The sequence below is a fragment of the Tinamus guttatus genome, unplaced genomic scaffold (assembly GCF_059628265.1).
Source record: "Tinamus guttatus ecotype Peru unplaced genomic scaffold, ASM5962826v1 Tinamus_guttatus_pri_ptg000208l, whole genome shotgun sequence".
Taxonomy (NCBI): domain Eukaryota; kingdom Metazoa; phylum Chordata; class Aves; order Tinamiformes; family Tinamidae; genus Tinamus; species Tinamus guttatus.
In genome coordinates, this window is record NW_028288742.1 from 6654572 (window position 1) to 6681794 (window position 27223).

The 27223-nt window shown below is 58.6% G+C and overlaps 1 protein-coding gene across 1 annotated transcript; it reads left to right on the forward strand.

Moving 5' to 3' along the window:
- The first annotated feature begins 510 nt into the window (after positions 1-510).
- Positions 511-26900, forward strand: LOC104572648 (uncharacterized). Its single transcript, XM_088524216.1, has 33 exons — positions 511-1077; positions 4734-4841; positions 7075-7236; positions 7766-7897; positions 8038-8229; positions 8735-8818; positions 8967-9085; positions 9249-9363; positions 9655-9741; positions 9895-10010; positions 10628-10778; positions 11036-11142; positions 11445-11535; positions 11727-11876; positions 11953-12090; positions 12438-12694; positions 12833-12959; positions 13199-13393; positions 13694-13849; positions 14546-14766; positions 15813-15990; positions 16387-16533; positions 16908-17297; positions 17707-17826; positions 19185-20879; positions 21366-21446; positions 22673-22759; positions 23035-23126; positions 23412-23497; positions 24221-24287; positions 24585-24748; positions 25399-25548; positions 26573-26900. The coding sequence occupies exons 1-33, from the start codon at positions 649-651 to the stop codon at positions 26806-26808; spliced, it is 6630 nt and encodes a 2209-aa protein (XP_088380342.1). The 5' UTR covers positions 511-648; the 3' UTR covers positions 26809-26900.
- The last annotated feature ends 323 nt before the right edge of the window (positions 26901-27223 follow it).

A 27223-nucleotide genomic window follows, 5' to 3' on the forward strand; every position in this document is an offset into this window, starting at 1 on the left:
CTGCTGCTGCGCGCCCTGCTCGCCCGCCTGCTGCTCGTCGCCCGCCGGCGGCTGCTGCCGCCGCTGCGCCGCCTCGGCGCCCACCTGCGCTCCCGCGAGAGCCGCCAGGCGCTGCTCACCTGTCTGCTCTGCATCCTCAACCTGCACAAGAAGGTGGACGGCTGAAGGCGCCCGGCGCGGGGAGGGGAAGGGGACGGGCACGGCGGCTCTTCCCCGCCTCTCCCGGGCCGCCGCGGGAGGAGCGCCCGGGCAGAGGAGGGGACGAGCCCCGGCGGGGGCGGACGGGGCCCGCCCGCCGGCAGAAGAGGCCGGACGGCCGCCCGCGCTGCGCCTCCCGCTCCGGCCATGGGAGCCGGGCCGCCCCGCGGGCCGCTGCCCCCCTGCGCGGCGCCGCCTCGCTGAGCGCCCGCCCGCCCGGGGGCCGCCGACGGAGCCCGCCCGGGGCCGGGAGGCGCCGCCCGGGGCCGGGGCCGCCGCCCGGGCCGTCCCCGTCGTGCGGAGGCCCGCGGCGCAGTTGGCCCCGCACTGTCCCGGCGCCCCGGGGGCTCCGGACTGGGACCACGACTGCCCCCCGCTCTGCTGCCGGCAGCGCTCCGGGCCCCTGCCGCCCTCCCCAGCATCTCCCCGGCCGTCGCAGCGAGGGAGAGGATGTCCGGCAGCACGGCGAGGAAGGTCCAGCCCTTCACCATAAGCACCAAACTCTCCCTGCCCAAATGTGGCACCGATTTCTCCGGCGATGCTTGCCCCGACATCGCTCTCGCCTCCGCTCTGGGCAACCACCACGGCCTTCGGCACAACCTCAACGAGCGCATCTCCCTCTACCTGGCCCAAGCACGTGCCAGTCCCGCTTCCCCTGACAGCCAGCCCCGCAGCACCAGCCCCGTGGAAGAAGGAGTCACCGATGAGGACCGGCTTAACCGCAACTCTCTTGCCCGCTCCATCAAGAAGATCACTCTGTCCAACTGGCATGGGGAGGCTGTCGCATGTGACACAGGGGGACGTGGGGATCCTGCCCGGACCAGCGTTGAGAGGAACCACAACAACAACAATAGCAGGGCAGGGAAAGCTCAGTTCAAGGTAAGGACCATACCCTGCACCCTGCTCTCCCTGTCCCTTCAGGCCTGGCTCCTCTGCTCTGCTCTCCCAGTCCCTGTCTTCAAGGGGATGGGTAAGTCTTAGGGGAGGCTGTGCCCAGATGGGGGGTATCTCTGCCTCTTTCTTTCTGACTGTCCTGAAAAGCCACGTCTCCAGGGAGCGTTTGTGGCAGAGCTTCTGGGATAGCTCGCTTCCTCTGCCTCCCACGCTCCCGCTTCCCGGTGCAGTGGGACTGCCGGGTAAGAGGGGAGCTTTGAGGGGAGAGCTGGAAATGAGCTTTCCTTGGGACTCAAATAAAACAGGAAACCTCTGCCCCAGAGCCTCAGTTGTGCAGGGCTCTGCTCTTTTCATGCCTGTGATAATCCAATTGCATGAGGGGAACTGGGAACGCACTCTTCCTTTTACTGGAGGGAAATGGAGGCTTGGAGAAGGGAAGTGACTCACGAAGGGCCACACTGAGGCAGATACACGAGGAGGCTCCTGCCTGTCAGTTCCCTGCCCCGGCTGGGAGCAGGACCCAGGCGTGCTGGCATCCCGCCCTCCTAGTTTCAGTGCTAGCAGACATGGATGTCCTCATCTGTCAGTGCTGGAGCTCGGGAGACCCCCAGGTGGTGGGGACGGGAGGAAGGCAGCTCGGAGACCTCGTGCTCATAGCTGAAAGAACAGACGGGAACTCCTTGTGATTTAACCCTGACCCGCAGCAGCTGGTTTCACAGTGGGATAGCGCTAGGGAGAGCAGTGCAGCTGACTGCCAAAACCTCCTTCTTCATTGCCAATAAAGGCTAGGCACAGCCTCCCAAGAGCTGCCGCTCGCTTCAGTGCGCAGGCAGGTCCTCGCTGCGTAGCTTGAGCCGGCATGGCCTGAGGATGTGCCTGAGGGCTCCCCTCTTTTATGTAATGTGGTGATGTGTGTGTGTTTGGGGGGCTCTAGAGGTTGCCGGGATCTGCCCTTCCTGTCGGTCCAGCATGGCGGGGTGGAGCTGGACGGGATGAGAAGACAACAAGATGGAGCTTTGGGAGGAAGAGCCAGAGCCAAGGCACGGTGTGAGAAAGAGTGTGTTACATAGTGAGAGAGGAGCAGCACTTTCCCCTCGTCCAGGGCACAGGAGCTGGGCTGAAGGTGGATCAGCCTGTTGGGGCTTCCCCAAGCCTGCCCCACAGCCTCTGCTAGCCCAGCCCCAGGCCCCGAAGCCTGCGCCTGCCCCATGGCCCCTGCCAGCCTGGCCCCAGTTGTGTCCCTGCCCCTCATTCCTGCCTCCACCTCGTTGGCATTCAGGACCTCCGCCAGGACTAGCACAGCCCAGCAGCAGCCTGGAAGGGTCTGCCCTCCTCATCTTGCTCGCATGAAGTCATTGGCACCTACTCCTCCAAGGGAATGCAGTGAGCTTATGTGCCACATTTGGTTTGCTTTTAAAAAGGGAAAAAAAGCTCTCTCCAAGGATGAAGCTGAGGCCACTACGTTCACTTCACTTGCAGAATGCCTGTGAAGTCTGAGTTGCTGATGGTGACCGGTTAACACATTACCTCAGAGGCCCCAAGGAAGAAGTCTTTAATCTGTTCCCTAGCCGTGAGCCAGGACCGCGTTCGCGTGTATGTTCACGTGTGGGGATGCACATGTGTGTGAGGCCTGGCGTAATGAGCTGCTGGGTTCGACCTCTCTGACTGTGTGGGCAGCAGCAGCGGTGAGGGGCAGAGCTCCTCATCTGCAGCCCTCAGTCCCTGAGGCAGCACGAGGACTCGGAGTTTGTTGTGCTGCCTGCGCGAGGAGCCGCCTCTGGCTGGCCAGGCTGGAGGAGGTGTGTGGGGGCAGCCCCGGTGGAGCTGCTCTGCAGGAAGGATGAAGTCATCCCTGTGCTGACAGCCCTCTTTTCCTGCGGCTGACGGGTTGCAAGATGCAACCCTTAAATAAAGCTCCCATGTCACCTACGGGCTTATCCCCTGTGGCTGAGCGCTGGCTCGGGAGGGCCCCACAAGCTGCAGTAAGCTTGGGACACTGCTGCCGAGAAGAAGGGCTTCCTAGGATCTCATGCCCAGCAACCTTTTTGTCTCTATCTCCCTGCTGTTCCCTAAAGTGGCATTCAAACCCCTAGACACCACAGCTGGGACAGGGGTTGCGTGCTCCTTAGCGCTCTCCTCAGCAACAGAGCCAGGCTTTGCACAACTGGTGGCACGGCCTGGCCAGAAGGGCTGAGCTCTTGCTGCGCTGCCTGCGCTGTGACTCAGCCTCACTGCCCGCTCGCTGCTCCTGCTCGGGACGGGACGCTGTCGTGTGGCCTGCAGCAGCCTGCAGCGTAGGCTCTGCTGGCCAGCCAGGCTCCACAACCCCCTGGAAGGGCCTGGTAGTGCTCAGCTTCTGCGGGTAGCCCTGCTGAAACCTTTTGCAAGAGGATAAATGGGGTCTGGCCCACAGTGTAGAGTGTGTCTTAAGCGAGAGGTGCCTAATGTTAGGCTGTGTCACAGCCAGCGACAGATTTGTAGGTGACGCCGGGAAAGGCTTCCCATCTGCTTGTAGTACATACACATCTACTGTAAAATAGAGCCCATGGGGCAGGAGGCTGTAGGATCATTAAGCTGTTCCTGGGGATCTGGACCTTTCTGGTGGCAAGATCTCTTGGGTGGAGGGACTCCTCATGTCCTGATGTGGCACTAGGAAGCTGCTTTCTGCTCAGGGAGCGCGTCCTGCTGTGTCCAGAGCAGTCCAAGTGGTTCTGCTTCAGTTCTGGTTCTGACTGATTCACTGCCCTTCTGCAGTGGCCTCAGAGGATTTGGGAGCTGGTGTTAGGGCAGCACCCTCATGTTGCATTGTGCATGCTTGGGTGGCTATTCTGTAGAAAGTAAAGTGACTCTGAGGAGATGGTGAAAGTCGGTAAACTGGCCTGCTAAATCTCATGGTATAAGAAAAGTAGACCAACAGTAGAGGATAAGGGTGACTGCTTCTGTCTGCGATCCAAGCAATCCCACGCATCTCTCATGGTGGGGTTGGGCTCCATTAGCAATAAGGTAATGTAGAGTTCATCCTGGACCTCCTCTCCACGCCTGGCCATGGCTCCTGGACTTCCTTCCTCCTGCCGCTCCTGCTCACGCCCGCAGCCCGTGTCCCAGGGGAGCCCTTCTCTGTGAGTCAGCCACCCTCTTAACTCTTGCCTCCCAGCCGGGCCACGGTCAGCTATTGGCGTCTGACACGGCCGATGCCGACGGTGACAACATTTTGCTGTGCCTTGCATCCTTCTGCCCTCATTGTCATGAGGAGGCAATAGGGTTCTATGCCTGCCTACACGGGGAAAGTCATGCTGATACTGCCAGCAGCTGAAGAAGGCCACAGAACAGGTTTCTGCTGCCTTTGGAGACAGTTCAAGGGGGAAAGGTATGGGGGAGGCGTCTGGAAGGCATTGAGTAAAGTCACCTTAGAAGCCCTTACCACTTGCTGAAGGCAGGGAGGGAGCTATTGGACCCTGCCTGGAGGGACCTGGCCTGGGTGAATGTGAAGGACTGAGAAAGAGCCTCAACAAACATTGTTAGGGTATCACCAGCAGCCTTCTCTGGCCCAGGTGAGGAGGAGGCCAGCGTAACATGGTAGGACCCCTTGATCACTCAGAGGGTCAAAGCAAGACTCATGGGGCTGCATACCACCCCTCCAGGTCTTTCTCAGAAAGGAAGTGGACGTGGAGGAAGAGAAGCAGGAGACCAGGAGCCCCCACACTGGTGGTTTCTGCTCACCGGTGGACCGAGGCTCCCCCTTTCATGCGGTATGTGCTCCCGTTTCTAGCGGCCTTCATGAGGGGTACAATCTGCCTGGGTTTGGGGCTGAGCAGAGGAGGGCCATGAGTCAGCTGGCAAAGCTAGGGTGAACAGCCAGAGTGCTGAGATACACCGGCTGTGGGCTGGTGGTGCGCCTGGGAGCAGGGATGGATGTAGCCTCTCCAGGTTAAACCAGCCAGGGGGCAAGGTGGGCACTGTGAGGCACTGCAGCACAGTAGCTGGGGTTAGTACATATGCCAGCACCCGTGGCTGAGTGGTTTTATTGCTTCCAAGGGGGCCAAATTAAAGTTTTTTCCAGCACTGGCCAATGTCAAGATACTGAAGATGCTGAAGTCATAGAAAGGTCTGCAAATCTGTTTTTCAACCAAAAAAAATGGGGGGGGGGAGGGGGCGGGGGGAAAGGATGTCTCTACTTCTTGTGGTTAGACAGAAAGGCTTTGAAAAGTGACTCCCATGTCATCAGCAGGGCAACACGTGCCAGAGTGGTTAGAGAGCCTGAAACAGTTGCCTGAAACCTGCTGCTCCCCAGGCTCCCTGGAGATCCCACCCTGGCAGGCTGCTGGGTACAGCTGGGACCCCCGGCAGGGCAGATCACAGCCCAGCCCGCCAGCTGAGCACACCAGCAGCGCCTGCCCTCAGGAGTGGGCTGTTTTCCAGTGCCGATGAAGGGAGCAGTTGCTGTCTGATGAGAAGAGGCAGCATCAGAGTCCTGCACCTCCCCATTTGGCTGGCCATGGGGTTGGACTTGGGAGAGGTTTTCTCCAGCAAAATGCTCCAGTGCTCAAACTGCTGTTTACCTTAACTTAGCATTGTCCATCATGTGCTCAATGGCTTGGCCTCACTTAATGTGGGATGCAGAAAATGTGACTGCTGAGGCCCAGGGGAAAGCATAGAGCCACCTGGCCAGGTCTTGGGTTGACCTTGCATAAAACTCAAGCGCAGCCCCTGGTCAGGGTGTTCCTCTGCTTTGAAAGTGGTGCTTTGAGCACCCCAGGGGCAGCTCTGTCCTCAGGTAGCAGTGGGGCCCGGGGTCCTCCGTTATGCTGGGAACTGACTGCCTCTGAGGCTGTGCCTTCCCCAAGGGTTTCTACAGCTAGGCCCGGGGCTGAGCTTGGCCCAAGACCAACTCTTTTGCTGTCTGACCTTCACTGTGGCCCCCGATGGGGCTGGAGCCCTGACAGAGCATTTCGTCAGCGCGGCTGCCTGCAAAACCAAAGCCCAAGGGAAATGCCATGCTTCTACCCCCGCCACAACTCACTGGGAAGGAGATGCCCCTGAAGGGCTGCAGGCTGAGCTCATCGAGAATAGCGACTGCCCTGGCACCGAGTAGGCAACGGCAGGAGACAGCCAGAAAATCACCCTTTGTTTCTGCAGCTCTTCTGCCCCATTGCTCAGGATGGGACAGAGGGATGGGAGGGATGTCCTGAGAAAGGCTGTCCGCAGCACATGGCAGGGGAATGGGCAGGGGCTACGGAGCCAGGGACCTCCTGAGGAGCTCCCTGCCCCACTGGTGACTGTATTTTAGGAGGGATGTTCACAAAGAGAAAAGCAAGTAGTATTTTGAGACAGCTCTGTGACAAAGACCCTTGCTATTCCTGGAGAAACCCATCCAAGCATGGCCCATGCTCTAGGTCTGCCCTGTGGCACTCAGACCCATGGCCTGGACCTGTCCCTGCCCCTCGCTGCAGCTCCAGCAAGGTCTTTCACGCAGCAGTGGCTGGGCAGCTGCCTGCCAGCTCTGCTCCCTTTGCCCTCAAATGCAGCAGCACAGCCCTCCCAGGTCGCTTCATCCCCTTCGGGGCTCCATGGGGAGCCTGGGAGTAATGCAGGGGCCCTGCCAGAGCAAACGTCGCAGATGCATATGCTTCCCGCAGAAATGCACAGCTTCAGGCTGGAAGGGCAGCAAACGCTGCGCCTGCGGTGCTGGGGCAAGCCCAGGCATTAGATGCCAGCCTGTCAGCTAGGAGTGACCTGGGAATGAAGAACAGCCTGGTAACCCCCCTGCCAGGGCTGCCAGCGCAGCTTCCGCAAAGGGAAATTGTGCCTCAGGACGCTGTGAGAACGCTCCAAATATGTCAGTGAAGCAACAGGACCGGGGATGAGGGAGGCTGACATAATTTATTTGGGCTTCCAAAACGCCACTGACAAGCTCTCTCCAGAGAGGCTCTTGGAGAGCTCCCTGGGGAGGCACGCTGACTCTTCCCCCTCTGCCCACCCCAGCTCGCAGGAGGCCCTGCAACAGCCCCGCTGAGAGAAAGCCCCAAGAGCAAGGAGCCCAACATAGCCGCTGCGCCGAAAAGCGGCGGGCGAAGCAGCGCGGGCCCCACCAGCCTCCTCAACCTGAGCCCCTTGATAGCGCAGTTCAACCGGGAGATGCTGCAGGTGAGCCCCCGCGGCGGGCGCGCGCGCGGGGCCCCGCTGGGCGCCGGGCGCCTTTCATGTGCGCTGCGGGCTGGGGAGCGCCGCGGCGGGGGCTGTGCTGCCGGCCTCCAGCGCAGCCATTGTTGTGGCATGAGATCATTTTTGGCTGCCTCTGCCTGGCTGTCAGCCCCAGGGAGAGGGGGTCAGCTCGCACCAGGGCCCGGCTTCCTCCACACATGCACACACATGTCCCCCCCCGCCCCCATTCCCCTCCTCTTCCTCCCCCCCCACATCCCTTTCCCTCACCAGCAGCATGGGAATAGGGATGGTGAAGAGGGGCTGCGTCTGCACACCAGGGAGGGCACGCATGCGTGCGCGTGTTTGCACGAGCAAGGAGAGCAAATGTGTTGCACGGAGACGCTTGCACAGAGCCTCCCCACGCGGCCCACTGTGGCTTCTCCCATCGATGAAAAGAGCCTCCTCGCGCGCAGCCTTGGGTCTTTCACAGAGCCAGAGACCACCCAGCTCATGGCTCTTCCCTGCGTGGCAGGCGGAGGGCTGGGTGCGAGGCAAGCTGCGGGACCTGAAGGATGGCTGCGACGTGCAGGACTGGGAGCAAGTGGCTCAGACCCTGCAGAGGGACATGAAGGATTTTGAGAACACGCTGATAAAGCTCAACCAGGTGAGGCGGGGCTGTGGTGCAGGCGTCCTCACCATGGGGTCCTCCTCTGCCATACTCAGGCAGCACCAGCATCTCTGAGCTCCTGCTGTGCCACCCTGGCAGGCTGGGGCTGCCCTTGAAGAGATCCCTTGTCCCCTCAGATGGGCGAGCAGCTGATGGGGCGGCCGAGCCCCAGCACCGAGACGGTGCGTCGGCAGCTGCTGGCGCTGCGGGAGCAGTGGCAGCTCCTCCGGCAGACAGCTGCCAGCCAGAGCAAAGCCTTGGGCGGGCTGCGGAGCCTGCAGGACTTCACCAGGAAGGCTGAGCGGCTGGAAGCGTGGATCAGGCAGAAGGTACAGTGTGTCGGGAGCTCGGTCAGGATGGACAGGGCCTTCTGCTGCTCCCTGTGTGTGCTATAAGCAGCCTGGACACCCACAGTGTCCCTGAGGCCCTGTGCTTCATATCCCAGAAACAGGGGCACGTCCCTTGGGAATGGCCATAGGAGAGGAGTCCTAGGCTCCAGCAGAAAGTCATATGTCTAAACCTTGTAGCTTCACAGTCCTACTTGTAGATGTGGGGCAAATCTGATCATCTATGAGATCCAGGTCCGTGCTCTCTTGCAGGAAGTGACTCTGCTCTGTTTATTATCTCTGGGGTACAAGGAGACACAGAGGCATAAGGAAGGGACATGAGGCACCCGTGATCATCCTGTCAGTCAGGAATGGGCCGTGGGAGTGAGGGGTTTAACTACTCTCCACAATTGCCCTGGCCACCCTGCTTGGCTTTGGCTGGAGAGGGAGACAGCTTGTCTGTCCTCCTGTGCTCTTGCCATCTCTTCACACCCTGTCTCTGTTCCAGGAGGAGAAACCCTCTCTGGAAGCACTGCTGCAGGAAAGCCTTGACAAGATCCAGCTCACCCGTCGCATCCTTGACTTGAAACAGGTAAGAGGCTCTTGGGGTGCTTCTGGAGGGGGCACCTCCTGGGGGAAGAGCTTGGACTTCCTGCCCAGGTGGTGTGAGGGAGGCAGGAGTGACAGATGGAAGACTGGCCTTGATAAAGGATGGTGTTTTCTCTCTCTGTTTGGCCCAGGAGGAACAGCAATTCCAGAGTCTGCATGAGGAGTTGAACAGCCTAGCCCAGAAGTTGGAAAAACAAGGCAAAAGCGAGAGCAGGAGCATCTCTGCTCGGCGCAAGCACCTCAACAAGATGTAAGTGGAGGGTCAACAGACTGAGTTGTGGAAGGGCCAGGCACAGGGAGATGAAGGACGTCATAAATCTTCTGCCTTCTGTCCTGCCTCTCCTAACCTCTGAACAGCCTCCTGTAGAAATGGTCAATGGTTGCCCTTGACATTTTCCCATGTGTCCACGCAGGTGGCTGCGGCTCCAAGGGACCCTGAAGGAGCATCATGAAGCTCTGCAGCTGGCTTTGGAAGTAGCTGCTTTCCTCCAGCAAGCAGATACCCTTCTCGGGGCTATCCATGCCAAGGTACTGAGCACTCAGGCCAGAGTCAGCCCAAATTTCATACCCTCATGCTGAATTACTGCATGTCCAGAGTGAGGGCCGGATGAAGAAGGTGTAGCTGTCGTTCCTGGCATGCAGGATGCTGTGGACCAAGGTCAGGGAGAGAGCTGGGGGCCAGAGCCAGGAGTGGGCTGGCGAAACAGAGGAACAAGTGTGGCTCTGGGGTGTGCTTTTTTCCTGGAGTGATATGTAAATACTGGTGCTGAGGGAAGAGCCTGGCCTCTTTTCCCCTCTCACCGCAGTCTCTTCTTGCAGTGGAGGAGTGTCTGTGGTGTGGGGAAGCAAGGGGAGGCCGAAGCAGTCCGCGATCGGGACGTCCGGGACATGGCCAGCCAGGTGATGGTGAGTGCTGGGTGTGCCAGGGACCTGGGGAGGCAAACCCTGCTCCTGCTTCTTCTCCTGCTCCTAGACAGCTGGAAGTGCATTGCTGTCACTGCTGCCACGTGCAGCTCAACCGTCACCAGTTGTGTCACTCTGGCCCTCTCTCCCTTCCAGATGCTGGATGTGACTGTGTCCCAGCTCCTCAGCCTTCAGCCCAGCCTGGCAGCACGAATCAGCCATAAGCACCGAGAGGTTAAGGAGAGGTGGGCCCAGCTCCAGCAGGTGCTGAGGTAGGACACAGCCTGGCAGGATCCTGGGGTTTCAAATCCTGCTCCCTGCAAAGTTCAGAACTGAAGTGGGCAGCCTCTTCTGGCTCCCAGTGAGGCTAAGAAGAGCTTATGTCTAAATATAGTTTGGAAGTCTGTACTTGGTCACATTTCCAGTTCCCTGACCTTAGAGAGCACCTCTCCACCTTGTTGCTGGCCTCAGTCTTCTCATAAATGCACTGAAAGGGATGGTCTATCTCCCTGTGGTACAGGAGGGGCTGCCTGCATGAAAAACAGGAGTGTCTGGTTGGAGAAAGCAGGTGGAAGGGCCAAGACACCCTGCAGTGGTCTCTGCCTGCTGAGTTCACTGGAAGTAAATGCCAGCTTTTCTGGCCTCCTATTCAGGCAGCTCCAAATTGGCCAGACCACCAGGAAGACTGTCCCACAGGAAAAGCTGGTTCCACATCTCTGCCACTGAGTGTGCTAAAAATCCCAATACTGGAGTCAGAGGCTTGGGAAGACTTGGGTTAGCATTTAGATTTTGGCAGGCTGTCTCTGGGGGACTAGCTCAGCTTAGGTCTCTTTTCTTTATCCGATGCTCCCCCGGCATCCTTCATATGCCCTCTCTGCTTCTTTCCCAGGAACGAGAAGTCTCCAGTGCTGGCTCTAGCAAGCAGTTTCTCAGGCAGTGAAGCTGCAGCTCTGAGCCACGAGTCCAGAGGAGACGGTAGCAGCCATGAGGCAATGGGGAAGGAAGTAGGAGACAAGCAGAAAAGAGGTCCTGGGAGCACAGTGAGTATGACAGCTTGGCCTCTGCTTAGGAAAACGAGGAAACTTGTTGGGGGGAAAAGTATTTGGTTGTTGGCCAAAACCTACCACATGCGCTCCACCATGGCTCAGTGACCCATCACAGTCTCTGCACTGAGCCCAAAGTAATCAGTCCCATGACCTGCTCCCACTGCCATGGGAGGCAACAAGTGCCAAGCATGGATCAAAGAGAAGCGCGTTTTGGACTGGGCAAAGGAGGATTCGGGGCCTTTGTGCTGTAGGTGCAGAAGGACGTTGAAAGGAATGTGGCAGAGTACGTGAGAGGTGAAGAGAGTGGCCCCAGCTGTGGAACAGCTGGGCAACCCCATCCTGGAGGCAACAGCAAGAGGTACTGGCTGCTGGTGGCTGCTGCCAGGCACAGGGACAGAGGGGAGAGCTGTGAGCTTGGGAAAGGCTGGCAGGAGCAGAAGACACTTGCTGGGACCCAACTTGTTCCTTGGTTGAAAAGATCGGTGCCTATGCCTACTGCATGGCCCCTAAAGGGCTGGGATGGGCTAGCTGTGAGGACAGAAAGGGGATTTGAATGGTGGGACCTCTGTGGCAGGTCCCAGCCCCTCTTCTCTCTGGAAAATCCTGAAGAAAGAGGGGTCCCTGTGCAAAGGGAGAGCCTGACCTTCCTCCTTCCCACAGGAGGAGGAGGGTGCCAGAATGTCTGGAGAATCAGTGGGGCACCCAGGAGCCGGAGGCGCAGGTGCAGGACTTCTGTCAGGCTGCGAACGCGGTAACGTCTCCCCAAGAGTCAAGGCGCGTCCCCCTGCCCCCTCACGTTTGCTCCCAGCTTGTTCAGGAGATTCAGTGTCGGAGGATCCCTTTTCCCAAGCCTCCCTCTGCTCATGTGCATAGATGCATGCATATGTGCACCCATCCCTGATCCGGGCACTAATGCACCGTGTCTCCTGTGCTCCTCGACAGGCCATGTCCCGGCTCAAGGAGAACGTGGGTCCCAGTGTCCACCTGAGTCCAGTGAAGGATGCTGAGAGCCTGGAGGCAGCACAGACACAGCGGGCTGCTCTGCAGCAAGAGATCCTGGACAACAGCTCCAGCATCGAGGCTGTGCTCCTGGTGAGCCCCTTCTGGTGCAGGCCAAGAAGAGGGATACCCAGCAGGGCTGTCTGTAACACCCATCCCTTCCTTCTAGGAAGGGCAGAAGCTGCTGGGCACAGGGGCCCGGGGGAGCCCGAAGGTGGAGGCCATGCTGCGGGAGCTGGGGGAGCTCTGGGAGGACTTGCAGAGGAAGCACCAGGAGAATGGAGCTGTGCTGAGGGAAATTGATAAGGTATGTGGAGGCAGCACCAGAGCAGGACTCGAATGTGAGTATGGAAAGACATCCTCATCACACCAGGTCACTGGGAATGGTTTTGCCCCCTGCACCTTTTGGTCCTCCTGATCCAAGGGCATGTAGACCTGGCCTGACCTCCACTTGGCTCAGCAAGCAGGGTTGATGACCATGAGGTCAGGATCTGTGGTATCGTCAGCAATATCTCTGTCTGGCCTGGCATTGTCCTTCTTGCCTGCATGCTGCTTTGAACAGCAGAGCAGGAGCTGCCTGTGTCCCAGGTACCCTGCCTTGGGGCCATGCCCTGGGCTGACAGGGCTGGGGCCACCTCTGTGCTGTCCCTGCAGGCCCTGAGGCTGGTGGGGGAGCTGGACCAGACTGAGCGGTGGCTACAAGCTGTGGCCAAGTCGCTCTCAGAGCCGGCCACCATGAGAAGCCCCACGGAGCTGCGCAGGGACCTGGAAGAGACGGGGCAGCTGGAGAGGCAGCTCCTGGTCTGCGGCCTCAGACTCCAGGCTCTGCAGGAGGAGATGGCAGATAAGCCTTCCACAGAGCATGAGACGTCAAGAAAGATGCGAAGAAAGGTGGAGATGGTAGAGGAAAAGTGAGTCCTGGGAGTCCTCCTCTTTCATCCCCCTTGGGCCTCAGTAGAGGTCAGGGAGGAGGAGGTTGCTCCTTGCATGGGGTGTCCGCGCGGTCCCAGCGCCCGAGTGAGCCTTGGGTGACGCCTGTGCCCCGGCAGGCTGGCACACGTGCAGACAGCCCTGCGGCGCCGCGCCGCAGACCTGCGCGACTCCCTGGTGCTCTCCGAGTTCCTGCAGAATGTGCAAGAGGAGGAGGAGGCGCGGAGCCGGCACCAATCCCCTCCGGTGAGCTGTGGGGCTGGGCCCCGCACCCCTTGGCACTGCCTGGCACTGCCTGTTTGCCCCTTGGGGTTCCCCTCACGTTACTGCAGCTGGCATTTGGGGCTGGTGCTGCTGCGTCAGCTCAAAGCAGCCAGGACCAACCCAGGGGTCAATCTGTGGCCCCATGGGTCCCCTCTGCAGGCCACACATTTAAGAAGATTGCTTCCCATCTCTCTCATGCCTGGTATCTCTGTTGTCTTCAGCCAGGGAGTGGGCAGCGTGGCTCGCAGAGGTCTTTGCCTCTGCTCTCAGCCCCAGCGAGGCAGCCGCCAAGCAGCGAGGACATGAGCAGCCCGTTGGGACAGCTGCAGGAGGCTGTGGAGATGCTGAACGATGCGGTGAAGGAGCGAGAGCGTGTCATTGAGGCAGCGGCGGCGAGGGAATGCCTGGAGCGCCTGGTAGGGACTGGACCCGGGGATGCGATCTGCATGGCTTGTCTAGGGCCAGCCATGCCACCTAGTTGGAATGGGGAGCACAAGTGGGCCTGTCCCAATGGGACACAAGTGAGCCAGGACAGCCATAGGCCCTGGCTGTGCAAGGAGGGTGTCCTTCTCCTTGCGGTGGCAGGAGCTCCTTGCGCTGCAGCAGAGTGCCTTGTGGCTGTGCCAGGTACATGCTGCGCCACGAGGCTGAGGAGCGGGAGCTGTGGCACCTGGGCTCCTACCTTGGGGCTCATCTTTCTCTTCCTACGGGTTCAGCTGGCAGAGCTGTGCCCACGCCTGGAGGCCACCCGATGCAGAGCCGAAGCCCTGGCTCGAGACACTGCCCAAGCGGAGAGCAGTTTCACCGTAGTGAAGAGTGAGAAGGACCTCCAGGGGATGCAGGGCTTGCTGAGCAGGAGCAGGGAGATGGAGGTGAGAGCCGGGAGCTGGAAGGCACCCTGCCCAGCGGCGTGTGGCAGGAGATGAGACGTGGTGTGGAAGTATCCCAGCTGGACAAGGCTATCCTGGGGAGGTGCTGGCCCCTAGGGGCCCAGGTGTCGTAAGCTTTGGCCCGCTGCAGAGGGCTGGGCTGGAATTTTCCAGGCAAGCCGAGCCTGGCCCTGCTCCCCTCAGCTGGCCTGGGCCAAGGAAGGGGAGAGAGATTGCGTCAGCTCCCGTGTGCCAGCGCCAGGCTGCCAACACCTCGCTCATCTTTCCATCGGCAGGGAGGTGACTCACATGGGCAGAGCAGGTTGGTGTGGAGAAACCGCATTCCTTTGCACTCCTGCAGCCCTTTGTGTTGCCCATCATCCCCATGGAGCTTGGCTTTTCCTGCTTCCCACAGCCTGGGCCCCCAGTGCCCCACAGTAGCCTTAAGCTCCCCTCTAGCATATTCCTTTCATCCCCTGCATCCTGGGGCACGGAGGAGTCCTGCCCGTGAAGGACTGGTGCTTTCTCTGACCTTATCATGCAGAAGCACATGGAATGGGTTGGATGTGTCCTGATCAGCAGGTAAAGTGTGTCCTTGGGCAGGATAGGAAAAAAGTCAGGTATCCATTGCCACATTGCTCTAAGTGTCCTAACTTCTCTTTTTTTTTTCTTTTTTTTTTTTTTCCCTTGTGCTCCTAGTCTGCTGTGTGTGAGACGCTGCAGGGGCAGCTGGAGGAGCTGGAGAGAGCTGCTACCCACTTGGAAAAGCTCTGCCCAGCTCAGATGGGTACCATTGGCCCAAAGGTGCAGGGAGCCCTGCAGGCCTGGGAAGGACTGCAGAAGCTGCTAAGGGAGAACAAGGCCCACGTGCAACAGGCTGCACGGCTGCGGCAGTTCTTCAAGGATTATTTAGCCATGATGTAAGTGGTGATAAGCGGTCAGGGTTGCCTTTGCAATGCCACTCTGAGGGGGGAGCTGGTGAGACCGCAGCATTCCCAGAGGTCCGGCTGTTCCCAAGCCCGTGAGCAGATGGTGGAGTAGAAACCAGACAGGGACTGTTTGTAACCTGAAATGCAGGGCTGTGTTGGAACTGCACGGACAGAACAGCCTGCTGCGGGGCCCAGACCTAGCACGGGCCACCACACTGACTTAAAGATTGTGACAGTAGACAGAAGATAAGTGATAGTTGCAGCAGAGTTTTCATACGCTTTCTGATGATTTCCAACTGCTGTGCCAAAGAAAATCAGTGCTTCAACAGCCCTCCTACACGCACACAACCCCTGTACTCCTGAGCCTGCATGGGATGTCTCCATGGGGACTGTGCTCCCAGACCTTGTCCTGACACCTTTGCAGTGTCTCCATCCAGATGCATTCCCTTTTCCCTTTGCTCTCTTTTCCTTGCATTCACCTGTCCCCTCCTCCTGTATTTCCCTCTTGCTAGGCTTTTACCCTTCACATCACTTTCTCTGCCCTACTCCCAGTTCCTGTTTTAAAAATGGAGAGCTCAATGATCAGCGTTGACAGCTGAGAGATGGTGACTGCCTTTATGGGCAGTAAGCACCTTTACTGGTGCTTGTTTTGCACCAGATTCCAGCAAACAGCAGCCTTCTTTGCCAAGGGCACCGGGCAACCTCAGCTTGGAAGGCAGAGGTCGCTACTAGTAAGAGCCAAGTCTGTGTTAAAAGTAGAGCAACATGTGGTCCATAAAGTTAATGCATCACCCCTTGTGCGCTCGTGGCTCTGTTCTCAGCTCAGCTGTGAGTGAGGATGGCAGGGAGAGCCTGGGACCCTGCACAGCTGCCATGGCTGAAGTGCAGTTTTAGGGGTGCTTGCTGCTAGTGGAGAGCCATGTCCCTCTGGAAGTCATGGGCTCAGCTTGAGGCTGGTTGGGAATTGCTTATCTGGAATACTGTAGGATTGAGAATGAGCTGGGTTATTCTTACTCCTGACCTTCCTATGCCCTCAGCTCCTGGACGGAGGACACACGGGCTCAGATCTTCTCGGAAAGCCCGGGCAGCAATAGCCTTTTGGATATTCAGTGTGAGGAACTGGAGAGAAAGATTGAAGGCAAGTTCAAGGAGTTTGAGGAACTGGCAGCAGTGGGACAGACGCTGGTGGCTGAGGAGCACTATCTGAGCGAGACAGTAAGTAGCAGGGAGCCTTGGCCTCTTGCAAGGATGGGGATCCATTTCTCAGCCTCTCATTGAAACCTGCTGGGGCTAGTGCCTGGAGGTTAGATAAAGCTGTGGACATAAAGCCCCAACAAGTTTGTCAGAGCCAGCTGCACTTCTCTCATAGCGGCTGAGGGCTCTGAGACCCTCATCAGAATGTCTTGAGTGGCAGGGTCTCTCTGCTGCTGGGAGAACTTTGGGAAAGTGTTTCAAACAATACTGGATGCAACTGACTTGAGTTCTGGTTCCAAACTCCCCCTTAACTGTTCCTGGCAGAAAGTGTCCTAGTAGGGTCTGTGTCCCTAAGCCTAGGCTGAGGGTCTGTGCAGGGTGTCCTTGTGGACTGCCCGGCATCTCTCCTGCCTTCAGATAAAGGAGCGCATGGAGGAGCTGCAGAGCATGCTGGGCTGGGTGCTGGTACGTTGGCGAGCGCAGAAACACCAGCGAGACCCTGGAAGCAAGCAGGAGGACAGAAAGGACCCTGAAAGTCCCCCGGGTGTGCCTTCAACTGGCCAGGTAAGTATCTGGTGGCATAGTGACCATCAGAGAGGTGGGAAAACCTGCCTCAAGGGGCCAAGGTTGAAGGGTAGCAAAGTCACTGAATGGAACAGGTAACATGAAAGTAGGGGAGGGATTTGTCACACCTTGGGGTTGACACCCCCAGCACTCTCAAGTTCAGACAGGACAGGCAGGGAAGACTGGTGAGATAAAGCACCTGAGCTTCCAGGCCTGGGCACCCTGCCTCCAAGGAGGAGCTTGGGCAATCTCCATGCCACTGCTTTCCTCCCTGAGTCTCTCTGGGAGCCTGGACAGCGGGGCTACAAGCCTTGGAGAGTGCTTGGGCACTCTGGAGCAATCCTCCATGTCCCTTTTCTTGTCTTTCTCCCGAGGAGCAGCAAGTCCCATGTGCTCAGCCATGTGCAGACAGCATCCTTGGCCTGAAAGGATTTGCACCCTGCTCCCCATCTGTATCTACTCAAAGATTAAAGCTGCAGTCACAGGTGCTGGAGGAAACGGCCATTTCCCCGCCAGTGTCACCTGTCTCAGATGCCCTCTTTGGACCAGAGCCCAGCAGCTTGGTGCCCCACAGTCCTCCCGCTGAGGAGGAGGGTCTCATCTGGGATCCTTCTGAGACCTCCACTGTGTTGTTGCCGTCGCGAGGGACTGGCAGCCTGGGCGGAACAGTCAACTTGATCCTGAGCATCGGCAAGAAGGGAGAGAAGAAGCCACCACAGCTGGCGTTGGGTGGAGAACGGCCTGAGGATGAAGCTCCACAAACGGTATGTGAAGCTGCACAAGGGCTGTGGCATTAACAGAGATATGCAGGAACTCCCTGTGCCCAGCTCGGGCCCAGCTGCTGCTGGGGCTCTCTGGAGTAGCCCATGGGGAGCTGTGTTCCACTGCAGACCTCCTCATGTGGTGGGCCCATTGGGTGGGTGCAGAGGCATAGATCATTAAGGCTCCCAGATTTCTCCCAGAGGTGGGATCCACTTAAGCCATTTCCAAGCAAACTGGCCAGGCCATATCAGAAAGCCAAGAGGGGCTTTTGGCTCTGTTGGGTGTCGGGTGATTCCTGAGGACTAAGCACCAGCTTGTAGCACCTTCTTTGCCTGCTCTCTCCTCCCTGTAGCTGGCCACTCTCTTGCTCTTCCCTCACCTCTCTTTGTGTCTCTCTCTCCCCATGCTCAGCTCCCTGCCACTAAACCCTCAAGCTGTAAAACCTTTTGGAAGCGTTGCCAGGGGCTTTTAGGAAACACTTGGGGTAGTTTAAAGCGAAAGAGAAAGCCATCACACCTGTCCCTGGAAGAGGTAACGTTCCAAGGAGGCTGCATGTGGGGCAAAGTGGCTGCATGGTATGAACCTGCCTGTTACTAACCTGCTTATCCATCCTGCCATGCCCTCTCCACAGTGCTACTTGGTGCCCTGGCAGGCTGGCTGGGGCCAGCCTTTTCCCCAGCAGGGCCAGCAGGTGCAGACATGGCAATGAGCTACCTTATCATAGAGAAAAATACCTCTGGTGCTCTGGCTCCCGAGCGTTGGAGCTTGGGGGTGCAAAGAGAGGTCCCAGAGGCAGGAGGGCTGGCCACATTTTGGCCTTTAGGGTAAGTGGTTTTGGTGGCTGTGGGAGGTGCAGCAGTTGTGGGAAGGCAGGAGTGGTCCCTTGTGCAGCTGAGTGAAGGGGGCAAGGGTGGGTGGGCCATTTGTGTGTGCGTGTGTTGGGAGGGGAGCTTGCTCTGGGTGCATGTGTGAGGCTTGCAACTCCAGCACTGGGAGCCTGGCATGTTGCCGGGACTCTGCAGCCACATAGGATCCACTTGTTGCTCCGAACCCTGCACAAAGGGCTGTTTGTGAGGAGCTCCCAATGCCAGCAGTGCTGGGCTCTCCCTGCACATAGCCCGGCTGGATGACAGAGGGAAGAGACTAGGGTTGCCAAGAAGGGTTAGTGGGGAGGATGCCAAAGAGGCCAGAGGGCCTTGTGGCAGGGCAAAGGACCAAAGAGCCACTAGAAATGCCTAGGGTGGCAGGTACCATGCAGCTTAGGGTGTACAGGGAGATGCTGTTCCAACTGTGCCAAGCAAAGTCACTTGCTTTCTTCCTTGCAGCCACAGGAATCCAGAATAGAGGCTTAAACCGTGGGGGGAAAGGGTGGAGGTGCTGTTCATGGAAAAGGAGAGTGTAGAGGGCAGGAGGGAACGTGCTCTGTCCTTGCATTTACCTAGCACGACTGCCTGGTGGCACATACAGGTTCCTGCCAGCATGCCACAGTGACCGCTATCTCTGTAGACCTCAAGAAGAAGCCCCTTAGAGGGCAAGAGTGAGGAGGAAAGCTCTATACTGCATGCCAGGGCAGCAGGACATACCCAAAGGGCTCTGTAGCATGAGTAGGGTGCCCCCTTCCTGCCTCTTTCCACCATGTGCTGAGTTGGAGGCAGCCCTGAGGTGCTGAGGACGAGACTGTGCAGCTCCCAGCTCCGGAAACTGCACCAGCGCGGAGGGCAAGTGGATTTGGAGAGCAGCAGGTGCTGCCTAGCCCCCCGAGTCCTCACTGCCCCTACTTGTCCTGTGGGGAGAGGGCTCTTGGCACAGGGTGAGTGAGGGCTGTTTCATGCCGCGTGGCTGCTGCCTCGGCAGGGCGCTCACCCCCGTGCCCTTCGCTGTGTCCGCAGGCGAGCGCCTCCACGTGCGTGGAGGAGCACTATGGACAGAGGGCAAGGAGGAGCTCCGCTGTGCGGCAGCCAGCAAAGCAAGCGCCAGCCGCAGCCTGCCGCCCTCCGGCACCCCGCACTGCGGCAACCCACACCCTGCCCAAGGCCAGCCCCGGCTCCATCTTCAACAGCCTGCAGAGGAAGGAGAAGGTGAAGGCTGAGCACGCGCGGCTGCTAACGCTGCAAGGCATCATGGGCCCCAGCTCCCTGCAGCCCCTGCCCGAGGAGAGGCACGGCCCCAGCAACACGTGGCCCTTGAAGTGCGGACGGAGGAAGGCGGTGCCGGGGGCTCCCGGCCCCCAGCTCGAGGAGCTGCTGCTCTACGTGAAGAACCCGCTGGTGCGGGACATCGATGCAGAGTGTGGGGCCGCCCCTGGGGTGTCCAAACTCAGCCTCCCCCGCCACAGCGGGGGACCTAGTACTGTGCAGCCTGCCGACGGGCCAAGTAACACCTGCCCCCACCTCTCGCTTGGGTCTGTCCTCAGCCTGGAGCTACCCAAGGACTTGGCTGCCTTGGGCTGCCTCCAAGGCACTGCAATGGCGGCACCTCAGGAGGAGGTGGAGGGGAAGGAGAAGAGGCAGGACAGAAGGGCGAAGCGCTGGGAGGCGGCAGGGGCAAGCAAGCCCGGGCGGCAGGAGGAGGATGCAGACAGTCACAGTGCCCAGGGGCTGGGTGAAGGCCTGGGGAAGCCCCCCAAGGACGAGCGAGGAACGTGGTTCGAAGAGGTGAGCTTCAACCCGAGCTACAGCCGGCAGAAAGCACAAGGCTTGGAGGTGGCCCACTGCGAGGAACGGAGCAGTCCTGACAGCCCCAATGAAGACATGCTGGACTTCAGGCTGAACCGGCTGTCCCGCATCAGCGTGCTGCACGAGCAGGTCGGCCAGGAGTGGGACAAGCTGGCCGCCAGGTTGGGCCGGGACGGCAGCCCCAGCACCACGGCGGCTGAGAGAGCGCCCAGCTGCAAGGCCAGGCTGCGGGAAGCCGCTCGTGTGGAGCTCAGGCCCTCTCCCAGCGCCCTGATGGCCAGGGCGGGGGCTGCCACCGGCACTGTCCCACTGGGGCGCCCTGCCGGCAGCGAGAAGTCCAGCAAGGAGGTCCTGGTGGGACTTTCTGACAGGGGCCTGGACTCCCCTTCTGCTGCTCACCGGGGCTCCCAGGCTGCCCCCCAGCTCTCGGTGTTCGCCTGTGAGCTGGGCGGCCAGCAGCGCAGCCCCGAGACCCGGAGCCCGGCGGAGATCTGCCACCCAGCCCACAAGCTGTTTGAAGAGGAGGAGGAGGAGCTGCAGGCCATCTGGGACCACGCAGAAGAGCAACTGGCACCAAGCCTGCGGGCAGAGAGCAGCACCCAATGCCTGCCCACCAGCAGGACGGGCAGCCTGCAGAGCCCCGATGTCAACAGCGGGCCCCTGATCCTCTCGGCAACTAATAACGTGCTGGTAGCCAAGTTCACCCTTCCCACTTCTGCCCAGCTGCTGCACAGCCCAGTGGTAGAGAAGCGCCCCAGCGACAGGCACAGCGGCAGCCCGAGCACGCGTGGGGCAGCCCTTCCCTGCCCAGAGGCACCCCACAGCGTGGGGCACTCCATGTCCACAGCCTGGGCAGACAGTCCCAGGTCGCGGGATCAACATCAGGACGAGGAGCAAGAGGGCGGCAAGGTCAGAGCCGCGGGCTGGGCGCGCTCCTGCTGGGGGTCAGATAGTTGCTCAAACCCCACGTGAAGAACAGTGCCGGGTAGAAACGTTTCTGATGCCTGGCACAGGTCCTGCTAAACTGCAGTGCCCCAGGGCACATAACAGCCAGGATGGCCCTTGGGTAGCACCACTGAGCAGCGGTGGCTTCTCTGCACCACCGGCAGCCGCCTCGCTGTGGGCAGCGGTGCCTCGATCACAGCCTGCTACACGGCCCCACACGAGGAGTCCTGAGCTCCTGCCCTAAGCAGCACAAGGGCTGTGTGTGCCCGTGCCTGGGCTCGAGGAGGCACACGCTGCCTCCCGTCACACACGCTGCTTCTGAGGCCAAGGGCACTTTGGGCGGTGGTAACAGGGCAGAGGTTATCAGCAGCTCAGACAGACCGCGGTTCTCAGAACTGCATTGCTACCATTAGCCCACGGCTGCTTTGCTCATCTTCTGTCTCCTTGCAGGCCCCTCTCGGTAAAACAGAGTTTCAGATGATGGAGGGGACCCTGGAGAGGAAGCACGTGCTGCAGACAGGAGGTAGAAAGGTAAGGGTATGGCTGTACATCTCCTTTGGGGTGCAGGGACATATGTGACATGCATGTGGGGGCTGCCGGGGGACAACCTCCCCTGTGCACTCCTTGGCACCCTCCTGGGAGCCCCTGGGCACGGTGCCATAGCAGCCAGGCCTGTACCCCAGTTACTTGTCTGTCCAATGAGGAAACTGACCTATAACAAAATTTACCCTCAGCTGCCCAGCCAGACTGCAGCCTGCAAAGGCAAAACAACAGCCCACCCTGACCCGGGCAAAAAGGCACAATGCAGCCAACTCAATATCTCCTGGCAGCTGGCTGCCACCAGGCCATGAGGGCAGAGATACCTTATCTCTAGCATACACAGAATGTATTGCAGAAATGTCGCCTGGAAAGGACTCCAGCTGACCTGATATAGTCATCCCTAAACTTACACCTGGCCAATATCTCCTTAAGGTTGTTGCACCAGTGAGGCTGTCATTGATGCATTCCCAAACACAGGAGCATTTTCCAGGAAAGGCAACAGAGGACATTAAACTCAGCACAAAGCTCAAAGCCCCTCAAAATGCAAGCAGGAAGCTTTTCCTAGTCTGCTATTGCCCAGCCCTCCCAAGCAGAAGTACCATGTCACAGCAGAGCTGTGGGGGACATCACTGCCCACCCATGGGAGGGTGCATGCAGGACCTTCACCAGCTCTTCCCAGGGTCCAAAGGCTTTTCAGGTTTTAAGAAGGGACTGAAACCAGAGATTCTATTGGCACTAACTAACATTGCACAGCACTGGGGTCACAGCTTACAGGGGTTTGAGGAGTGTTATGACTGGCAGCAGACCAGTGTTTTCCTGAACCTTGAGCCGTAAGTCTGAGGCTGGAGGGAGGTAGTGAAAAGGAGGTATTGGCTTGAATGGCCCCAAAAAGGTTGTGCCGAAGCTCCCTGGCCAATGCTTCCAACCAGCATGGGGAGATGGGATCGGCAGAGGCTAGAAGGAGGGTTCTGGGAGAGCATGTGTGGACAACCCTACGGGGGTTGCGTGGGCATGCCATGCGGCCCCTGGGTGCCTCTGTGCATCCTGCCCCTGTGGGGAGAGGATGCTGGGCTGGCAGTGGGACCGCTCAGGCTGGGATGTGGCAGATGCCCCCGGGCAACTCCCACCACTGCATCATCATAGGCTCCTGGTGCAAAAAGGTCCCTTTCATCTGGCAGGGCCCTGCCTCTCTGATAGCATCTGTCTGTGTCCTGTAGGCGACCTGTCGCGCCTGGAGCCTGTTCCACGCGGTGCTGATGAGGCAGACGCTGTGCTTCTACCAGGACCGCAGGGACAGCCTGAAGGTACCATGGGATGGGCAACACAGCGGGACCGCAGCGGGGACAGGATGGGGAAGACAGCAGCATCTGGGGCTACAGCCAAGCAGACTTCAGTCCGTTATTAGTTCTCCTTGCTTCTCCCATGCATTCAGCCTTGGGGGAGCCCAGCTGACCCTGCTGGGGCCAGGAGGGGTCTGGCTGGGGGGCTGCCAGGGTCTCCCTGGCCTGTGTCCATGCTGGGTCTCAAAAAGAGAGCCAGCAAAACCCCGCTGTTGCTTTTGCTCTTCCCTGTGCTGCAGAGCTCCGTGGTGGCCCTTCCCCTGAACCTCTCCGGGGCGGTCTGTGCCCCAGACACAGAGTACACCAAAAAGACCAACTGCTTCAGGCTACAGTGAGTAACTCCAGCCCGTGACACCGGGGGTGGGAAATTTTAAAGCCACAGCACTGTGGAGAGAAGAAACAACCCTAAGGTTTTTATGCTGCTCAGCAAGTGTGTTACCCCTGGCTGTCTGCTGCTGTTACACAGATATCTCCAGGAAGGGCCAACCCAGAGAACGGAGGGCAATTATAATTTCTTTCTTTCTCATCTGCTTCCTGCTTTTTTTCATGGATGGTGAGGGCTGCAGTGTCTGCAACCCACATTTTCCTTGTTGCTGACTTGCCGCTCTTCTCTCAGGCTGCGGGATGGCTCTGAGTATCTTCTGAGGGCCCCATCCCAGATGCTCATGAATGAGTGGGTTTCCAAGCTGCAGCAGAACTCAGGTGAGCAGCCCCTGATCGTGGGCAGGAACGACATGTGGGATCCCAATGGGGCACATGGCGCCTGGACTGTGCTGACAGAGGCTGCAGGGCAGCAGCGAGGGGCAGGGGCAGAGCTGGGGTGGGAGTACAACTCTGCTGTCATCTTCTCATGCTCTCTATGTGCATGTAGCCTTTCCTGAACTCTTTTGATGCATATGAGATCAGAAGAGAAGAAATACAGTACTGATTTATGCAGTTTTCTAACCTGCCCTGGGAACTGCAGTTCTTTGCCAGGCAGGATTTGGAGGCTTTGTTTTCACACCGCATACACAATTATAAATCAGGAATAACACAACTGACGTCAGTGGAGTCTCAGCAGCATAAAAGCAGTGTCAGGAAAACTACAATTGGGCCTCGGTCTTCCCATGCCCCTTGTTTCTTTTGCGGAGCCTGGAAACCCCTTCCAGGCAAGGAGATCTGCAGGGCTGAGGCCTTCCCATTGCTATAACCATGAACCAAGGGGGCTCAAGTGCTATAATGAAATGCTAAGCTGATTTGTGTGAGCAACAGCAAGCCATAGAGTTAGAGGTCAGAGGAATCAGCTCTGTGGTCTGGGCATCCCTATGGCTCAGACAGTTGGGCAGGGAGCCAGAGCCCAGACTGGCTCAGTGTGCGCTCATAGCACTGCCCAACGAGGCAGCATTTCTCCCTTGCCCCACAACGGGTTGTTTGCTTTACCTCCAGGTTTCCCCGAAGTGGATTACTTCCAGGCAGCAGCACAGAGTGTCGAGAACACCAGCCCTGCTGGAGGGTGAGTAGGCAGGAACAGGCTAGCCAGGTCTCAGTTTGCCCAGAGGCAAGTCTCCTTGTTATGTTGATATCCCACTCTTGCTGGTGCAAGCCAGTTTCTCTTACCATATTTCATGGTCAACACCATAGTATTCATTGTGGTGGTATGCTTACTGTGCTCCCAGAGCAATCAGAGGGCCAAAAGTGTGTGTTAGGCACTTGTCCATCAAATGAAACTGTCCAAGCTGCCTTCCTCGGCCTGCAGCAAGAAGATATTCTATAGGCAAGTCTGATCTGCTAAATCTCTGCTACTTTTGAGTTTCAGCAAAGTCACTGGGCCCGGAAGCTCCCACCTCCAGGGGCCCTCTCAGGCCATGACTGCCAAGAGCCAAGAGATTGTGGTGTTACCGCGCTCAAATGCCAGGCTGCAGCTGCCTTTTGGCAGCCAGGATGGCCCAGCAGACGGTGCAGCATCCTCAGCAGGTGACTTTCCTGCCCCTCGGGCTTCCTGGCCGCAGGGCCCATGGAGCCTACCCTACTCACTACACAAATAAAGTGCTATTAGGTGATCTTTGGGTTGTTCTGCTCCTGTCTGGAGGGACCACAGCAGACAGCTAGGCCTTGCACCTCTACCAGTGCATTCTCACGCGGGTTGGGGTAGCATGTAAGCAAGTGAATCTGGTTTTGGGGATTGGAGGGAGCAGAGCTGAGCAGGGGAGTCTGTTATTCTCTGATTCCTCTCCCCAGCCCTGAGAGGGGTAAAGGAGACTTTGTAGTGTTATAGGTCAGTCTTGAATTTGATATATCTGGACCACTAGTCCCTCAGTCCTTCACTCAGGAATGGGGATGGGGGTGTGGACAGAGGAGTCTTTTGACTAGTTTACAGAAGTTACCTCCCTTCACTGCCTGGGAGTTATCAAGATAACCAGGCCTCCATGTAAGTTTTCCAGCACATTCTGGGGCTGATACAAGGGTGTCCCATGCTGACCTTCATTTGTGTCATAGTACAGCGGCAAGATCCGCAGAACATGTTGCATTTGGGCCAAGACAACTTATTTTTAGAGCATCTGGGCAGATGTTTGCCTGGCCCTCCTGTCTCAGCTCCTCCTTGACATGTCTCTGTTCTTCTCCAGAGGAAGCTCATGGAGGTGCCAGCCACATAGCTGGGCACAGGGAGGACCAGTGGTTACCCAGGGGGTCCCCTGGATCATGGGACAACAGCTGCCCAGAAGATGACTATGGGCTGGTGGCCAACAAGAGGAGGTCCTACTCATTCACTTCAGGTACAGCTGTGTCAGGCTGTATGCATGCATGCGTGGGGCAACCTTGCCCAATGGTCACTGTTCCATCCTCTACTCTGCTCAGCACACAGGCCAGCCCACAGCATAGTTCTGGGAGCCACCAGCCACTCGAGCTGTGAGCCGATGGCTAGCTGGGACCCACATTCCTGGGTGGGAGCAGTGGCTGCACCCACATCGTGCCGGGGGGGTTCTGCTGGAGGGGCGTATGCACGGGCTGTTCCCTGGTACTGCAACAGCGCCCTCACGCGGTGTAGTAAATCCCTGTGCCCTGAACTGGTGTCCCCTTCCTCTCTTGGAGTATGGGGCAGCCCATAGGGTCTTGCAACCCAGCAAGGAGGAGGCGGCTGGAGAAGGGGATACTGTAGAGAGCTGGGAGCTGTTAGCTCATGGCTTTATGTCCATTAGGAGACATTGCATGTTGGAGCTGCCTACTGGCAATTCTGGCCTAACTTCTGCTGAGGACATGTTAGCGCATGGGATAAATCCAGGTCAAGGAAGCTCCAGCTTTCTGGAGTTTCCATGAGACACCCTGCCTGGGTGGCCTTCATGCTGGGCCAGGAGGATGTGTTTCACTCACGCTTGGACTGCTCCCTTTAGGAGTCACTCACGCATTTGCTCGAGTCATGCTGGTCACTGGCACTTATCCCATTGGGAGCCATCTCCTGAGCAGCCTCTTTGTGTGGAGCTGAAGCACACTGTTGGGCTCAGTCCCACAGGTATTAGGTGGGGTGAGCTGGCTTCCTGGGTCCAGACACTTGTTTCACTGTCATTGCCAGGAGGTGGCACCAATGCCCCTGTCCTCATAGCCACTGCTGGGAGCAAGGGAGGTGTGCTGAGGACAAGGTGTGATGCTGTCTTCAGTACCACCCCGGTGCTTGTGTCCTCGCAGCCTGGACTCCAGTGCCCCAAGACCTGCACGCATGCCCAGCTTGGAGAGCTCTGTGGGAGAGCTGGCACATCCCAGCTTGTGCCGCAGCCTCCCTGCTCACTGCTCCTTTTTTTGCAGCCACCTACCAGAAGATCACGCCCATAGCGGTGCCCAAGGAGCCTGTGGAGGCTGGGAGCAGCTACTCTGTCACGCTGTACATCGGGGAGCAAGCACCAGCTGCACCCAGGACGCGCTGCCACTCCTTTGTAGCCAGGCCAGGAAGTCCACGGGAGGTGCTAGGGGAGAAGACCCAGGGCACCCCTCGCCCCAAGAACAAATCTGTCTTCAAGAAGTTCTTCGGGAAGAGGGAGTGAGCTGCACGCAAGGAGAAAAGCAAAAGCCTGCCCCTTTTCCTCCTCTCAGGCCTGCTTCAGGTGCAACCTTAGTAAAGTCTCTCCCCCCAGCACCAGCCCTCACCGCTCGCCGTTGCCTTGGGGCGCCCAGCGCCACGAGGGGGAGAGACGCTGCAGCAAGCGGCTCTGCTTCCGCACAGCCCCGGGGGCTGCACGTGGCCCCCGCCACCGCCGCTGCCTTCCTCAGCCAGGCGCTGAGCCACTCGGGCGCCCTGCGGGCCCCTTCCGGCAGGCAGGGGCCCTCTCCTCGCGCTCACCGAGCTGATGGCGGCTCTCTCTGCCGCCGCTTCAGCTGGATCCCCCAGCATCCCTCCTACACGCAGCACAAGCAGGGTTGAGGGAGTTGTTATTTTTATTAAAAAACAAACAAATGCTT

Bases quoted from the DNA above. Each gene is read 5' to 3' on its own strand.
- LOC104572648 (XM_088524216.1), top strand. From the start codon at position 649: ATGTCCGGCAGCACGGCGAGGAAGGTCCAGCCCTTCACCATAAGCACC. The intron at 20,880-21,365 runs GTCAGAGCCGCG...GTCTCCTTGCAG, and splicing joins AGGAGCAAGAGGGCGGCAAG to GCCCCTCTCGGTAAAACAGA. The intron at 24,749-25,398 runs GTGACTTTCCTG...GTTCTTCTCCAG, and splicing joins CGGTGCAGCATCCTCAGCAG to AGGAAGCTCATGGAGGTGCC.